General features: G+C 36.2%; 1 protein-coding gene across 1 annotated transcript in view; it reads right to left on the minus strand.

Moving 5' to 3' along the window:
• LOC107679267 (phosphatidylinositol 3,4,5-trisphosphate-dependent Rac exchanger 1 protein-like) overlaps positions 1-6,404 on the minus strand; it is an 83,579-nt gene that overhangs the window by 33,541 nt on the left and 43,634 nt on the right. The window contains 1 exon segment of the mRNA XM_016474782.1: positions 3,879-4,026. Coding sequence (XP_016330268.1) covers positions 3,879-4,026 — 148 coding nt within the window.

Raw genomic sequence — 6,404 nt, forward strand, 5'->3', positions numbered from 1 at the left:
TCAAGAGGAATAATTAAATTATAAACGGGTTCTGATGAGGACTGGGGAGGAATTTCAGCAATTGCATGTCTGAGGTGGTTTAGTGGCAAATTTAATGTTGTGTGTGATTGCGTGCCTGAAACGTGCATGACTGCTGCGTGAGAATCCCAGTAGATTCAGGGACAGAAATAAGCAATGTGTAAACAGTTATGACGCCTTAAAGGAAATGTGAGAAGGGTGTGTGTGCGTGTGTCCTTGAAATGTTGAACGACAGCAGTGAGGGGAGAGGGGTCAGATGAAAGGATGGGTTAACAGATGGAGCAGGTGGAGAAGAGAAGATGCGGGTGCCAAAGGCGCCCCACATCCACCCAGTACAGTAAGACGACCAGATTCTCCATTCATGTCTCACCTGACTACACAACCGATCTGCCCTCTACATCTCCTCCAAATCAGCTGACGACATGCTGACGACATGCACAACTTAATGAACTCTTAAAATACTTAACCTTGATAAATCTTTACCCTTCACCATCAAACACATGACAGCAATAACAATACTAGCTAATACCACTTGTCTATGTAACTCAACAATACTAGCAACAACAAATATATGTGAGAAATGAGCATAATTGTGAATAATATTGCAGATCATGATGATTCTGTGTTTTGGTGGTAAATGCCAACTTCCTTAAACACAGCTGTACATTTTCCTACATTTCCTAAATTTGACATTCTGATGTTAAAGTTTTGTAAATTGTTAGACCTGGATTTTTCATTCAGAAGCTTTAGGTCAATTAGTCAATTAGCCACATATCAATCTGCAAAACTATTTGACTAATCAAACCTTCTTTAATAATGTTTTATCGTGAGGGGTTTTAGATTAAACATAGTGAATCTTGTGCGAATCGGACCAAAAGCCTATAACAAATTTTGAAAGGTTTTTAGAATACTCAAAATGATGGAGGAGGAAATGCATATGACCATTTGATTTAGGGACAAAATTTGATTGCTGCTCATATGGTTCCAGAGATATAAGCACAATGTGTATGTGAGCAGTGGGTGTGATTTGAGACCACTGTGTCAAGTTTGTGGTCTTTGCAAGTACAATCTCCAAAACAGAACGTTTCTGAACAGAAAAATAATGCTACCACAAAGAAGAGAATATCAAGCAGCTGCATTAACCAATAATAAAAAAAAAAACTGTCAATGTATATATCAATAAAAGTATAGTAATCACAAAATCCAGCACTTCACACAAAATACAAACAATAAATGTTTGTGATGTGGATTATGTGGAGATCTTACAAAGCCTTTATGTGCAGCTCTGCAGAGGAAGTTCAGAGAGGAGAGGCCAGTCAGGCCCATGAAAGAGAGCAGTGAAATGAAACAGACAGTGAGTCTGCTGTGATTACATAAGTCTCTAATTCAGATTGGCAGGAAAGGGAAGGGGTGGAGGTGGGCGTGCCTGGGGTCAATTAATTAGTGTTTATGTAACTCATTAATATTCTCCACAGCTAACGCACACAGAGCTCTCTCACATGCCGTAGATATGTGTGTGAGAATTTCTTTCTACTTTTATCTATATCTGTCCGATGTATGTATGCATGTATGAATGTGACAGACAAGGATATAATGAGATATTAATTTACTTAATACAAGTGAAGCTTGATTACCACAGCAAATAATTTTGAGATGTCCCTCAGTTTGTAAAAAAAAATCAAAATTGAATGAAATCGAATATAAACGTTTACTGAAATACATATAGAGTTCAGAAATGCAAGACAAATGTGAAGCTTGCGTATCTATAAAAGCACATATGAATTCTTACATAGAAAAATGTTATTTGAACTGCAAAAAAAAATTCTTAAGCAGTGGAACTGCTGTTCTGAATGGATGAACTTTTAGTTATGCATTACCAATGTTTTTCTTGTGGGTGTATTTTTCACTCATCATTCACCTTCATTTAAACAGCTCTTTTTTTATATCCTTTCAAGTATTTGTCATGGTTAAATGTTCACAACATAAGTTGAATAACTGGATAACTCTACATAGACAAGGTCAGTGAAAATTTTTATCATACCAGTCTCATAAATGCAACTTTTTGTTTGTTTTTGCAAACTGAGGGACAAGTCAAAATGATTTTCTCTGAATACAGACAGCAGATGCTTTCAATAGAGCTTTAGTTGTACTGAACTAGAAACATTCCTTTAATGCTTTGGCCATTTGAAGCTTTTTACCATGCCAATAAAGCTTTAGGTCTTTGCAGCAAGTTTGAAATGAAATGAAATAATGAAATGAAATAAAACATTTACTTCAAAATATAGTTTTAATGTTTTAAGTAACAAAATCTCATCATATTTTGAAGTAAATTCTTCAAAATAAGCACAATGGGAAAAATGAACTGTGGTTCAAGCAAGACAAAGAAAGAACCAGAGATGAGAGAAAGTGCCAGAGTCTGAGCAGTAGCAGAGAGTTTGTCCATATTAACAGCTGAACTGCTCGGCTGTTCCTGGAAGGAGTGGGATTGTGTTCTATTTTGAGACTGATGCACAAGCCAGCGAACAACAGAGCCAATCACAGCTGCTTTCACCTGGACCACCGAGGCTGAAACGCACAAATAATTGTGTTCTGAGGGAGCAGTGCGAAATTCATCCAGTCAGGTGTTGACAGGAGAACAACAGCACAGCTGAGGCCGTAAGGCCAGCGACAGTTCGCTTTTAAGCCACTTCAGCGGAAGTGCTACTTTAACTGTATTTGAACTACAGTCAAATAGCCTTTAAAAAAATATAGAAAAAGGATCACAATCAGAGTCAAATTGTGTGAACTGAAAAAATAATTAAAAATAAATACTAGAATACTAAATAAAACTAGGTCTATAATTGAGTGGGAAAAATGGAACAGTGGCATCTAACTACAAAATAATAATAAAAAATATTAATTAATGAGTTTAAAAATGATTCAGTGATTTATTTGAATCCAATTGAAATTCACTAACATGATCTGGACTTCCCAACTGTGAGAACAGTTTAGGATAGTGTGTTTAGTTCCATTGTCTTAAAAAACAGCATTTTGCTGCACAATATTGTTATTCACTGGCTAAAGCAGCTTGCGACTGTGAAACTAAACCATTTTAAACCTGAGCTAATCACGCTACTGAAAATGTAGTTAGCAGCAAAGCTACTTTGAGTTAGTCGCTCCCAAAACTGCACAGCAGAAAGGTCCTGCAGATTTATGAATCAATATAATGAGTCTCATATCTGAAGTTGTGAATTTTTGCGGCCATTTAAACTAGATTGCATCAATATAATAGCTTTAAATTGACCACAGTGTTTTTCCCTTATATTCTAGTGCAGTGCAAAAAGGGAATTTTAATTGGTGTAAGGAATCTCTCCTCTTAACTCCCACACACACACACACTTACTCACTCACACAGTATTTGGAAGTTTAATGGCGTACATAGCACTCATTGTTCATTCATGGTGTTGAAAGACTGGGTGAGCGAGCGACAGAAAGTAAGAAAGAGGGAAAAATGAAGACAGATACACAGAGAGAAAGAGAGAGAGAGACTGAATGCAGATTTCTCTCTAATGAAGGCTTTTTTTGCTGGGAATGTCTGTGTCCAATGGGGTGCTTGGCAGTGAGCTTGGGAAAGCATTTACAAGTGCTAAGTGAGTGTGTATGTGTGTGCGTATGCATTTTCATTCATGCAGGGGCCTCTTGGATTAGGATGACTTGCAAGATATTCAGGAGACAGTCAGATGGTGTAAAAGCAGCCGAGGGAAGGTGCCACACTCAGCGCAGAGCAAGCCAATCTCCGGCATGGGAACTGACCAGTCATAAGGTGAACCCCTCTGTAAACGAGAATCTCTAAAATGCATTACATAATGCTCAAAACCTACTTTCCCAAGAAGCATTTGGGTACAGTGGTGAGTTTCCTGCGACGGTCTTTGATGAGGTGGCGGCTCTTGGTCATCATCATATGGTAGAGCTTTTCTCCCTTCTCTGCGATCATGACGTAAGCATCACGCTCCATCCCAAGCTTCAAACCTGACAATCAATATGAGAAAAAAAAAAGTCAAGAACCCCTAATAAAAGTGGAAAAAACTGCAATTTTGTCATTTAAAAAAATGTAAATGTTTTAAATAAATAAATAAATTATGTTTTAAGAACAACATTTATACATATAATGTAAAAATTAAATGAATAAAAAAACTTTTAGGAGCAATAACAAATATTTTTTGTAAAAAAATACACATCTAGGAGCAATAACAACAATGTGCTTTATTCATGAAACACAAGTAAATTGTTTAATTAAATTGTTTAATTGTATAACTATTTTTGGTGAAAATTTTTTTTAACAAATACAAAAATATTTAAGTACAACAACATCAATGGCCTTTATTTATTAAACATGCAAATTGTTTAATTAAATTGTTTAATTGTATAATTCTATTATTTTGTAAAATCATTCTAAATGTTGTCACACTGTTAATTCTAAAAAATAAAAAAAAAAGAATTTATGAATAATTCTGTACAAATTATTTCATGAATAAATCCCACTGTGCAGGAATTTTTTTTTTTTTTCTCGGTTTATTGCACCTGTAACCCAAATCACAATTTGCACAATTTTTTATAGAAAATCATAAGTCATATGGCAAGCATAAGTGGTCTTGGTGGAAAAAATAATTTTTAATAGCAAATTTGTAGAAGGAGCTGAGCTGGTCTGGATGTAAAAGAAACCATTTTAGACTGTTCTGCTGTATAATTACAGTTTATTCCTCAAGCGTCACTTACTAGCTGTTTCTCTAAATCAGTGTCGGTGTTGCGGTGTCAGTTTTAGGTGGGGCCGAGATGAAACACTTGTTTAACTGATTTTATTATAAGACATGGGTTTGCATGTGTTTGTGTGTTCACACATGCATGCTGCTTTTTGGGCTATTTTGGTGGGTGAAGGGCTAACTCACAAAACTGGTATCAGAATTCTACATACAAGCCACACACCATACACAAAATAAAACTGTTAATTCTATTCATCAAATTCTATCATCAAATATTAAAAAGTAGCATTAGCAAGTCTTCAAAAAAGGCATTAAACTGTGACATGAACTCTGTGAGAGATATATATATATCTCACACAGAGTTCATGTCACAGTTTAATGCCTTTTTTCAGGGCAGGTCACCTCAACAATACTCAATCATTCTCCTGCTACACTTCTGGTTAAGTGGCATGATGTGGTTAATAAGGTGAGAAAAGGTACAGCTGCAGATGCAGATAAAGGCCTCTACCAAAAAGTTAGCAGTTTCCTGAAAAGACCTGAAAACAACAACACTGCATAATACAAACGGTGCAATAGTGCAATGCATCTGAAAACAGCCTTGTTTATATTAGCAACGCAGCCAGAGTCAAGCTGCAACGGAAACAGGAACTTCACACAAAGAAGGTTGGCTAAAAAAAAAACAAAAAAAACACTTCATCAGTCGCCCGAAGCTGTTTGTATGTTGCCTAATGCAAAGAACTCTTCAGTCAAGGAAAATGTTCACATTTTCATACCATACATTTAAACAAAAGGTGATGTTAAAGAGAGACTATCAATAAGATTGCAGCTGATGCAGGAGGTGGGACGTGTTCAGATGTGGCGGCAGCTGGCATGGCTCTCATTCAGAGCTCTTTACTGTGTCTGAGACCCCAGAGAGAGGGAAGCCACCGGCAGCTGCAGCTCTCACTCACAAAGAGTTTTTTGAGGAGGTGTTCGTGGCAGCTGTACGAGGCTCCAATTCAATCAAGTCTCGGCAAAGAGGCAACACATCATTAAAAATCACTCCTCAGAAATAACCCTGCTGAAGCGTAATTTCCACCTTGGCATCTGAAGGTCTGATGCTGAATGGCAATTTTAGAAATGTGCAGGCCTTCATTTCAAACCCTAAATCTTGAATTTTTTTTCTTTTCTCCCTTATTTTGAACTGCCAATTTCAAACAGTGCACATCAACACGAAATGGATGAATGTAGATAAAAATTCAGGGAATGTTCACCCACATTCTTCAAATATATACAGTATATATATGTGTGTGTGTGTGTGTGTGTGTATATATAACAGAAAAAAAGACATTTGTACATGTTTGCAATAACTTGAGTGTGAGTAAATGACAATTTTTATTTTTGGGTGAACTACCCCTTTAATTATCATAAATGAAAATAAATGTAATCATTTAACATGCATTTTTAATATATTTTTTAATTATTTAATGGGGTCCTATTATGCTCTTTTACAAAGTCTTGATTTTGTTTTGGGGGTGTACTAGAACAGGCTCTCATACTAGGTTGTTCAAAAAACACATTATTTTTCCCATATTTTACATTATTACAACACCTCTCTCCCCAGTCTGGCATGAACGGCTCGAATAGTTCCTGTATCAAATGAAGGCC

This window comes from Sinocyclocheilus anshuiensis, unplaced genomic scaffold (genome assembly GCF_001515605.1).
Source record: "Sinocyclocheilus anshuiensis isolate Anshui unplaced genomic scaffold, SAMN03320099.WGS_v1.1 scaffold13, whole genome shotgun sequence".
NCBI lineage: Eukaryota > Metazoa > Chordata > Actinopteri > Cypriniformes > Cyprinidae > Sinocyclocheilus > Sinocyclocheilus anshuiensis.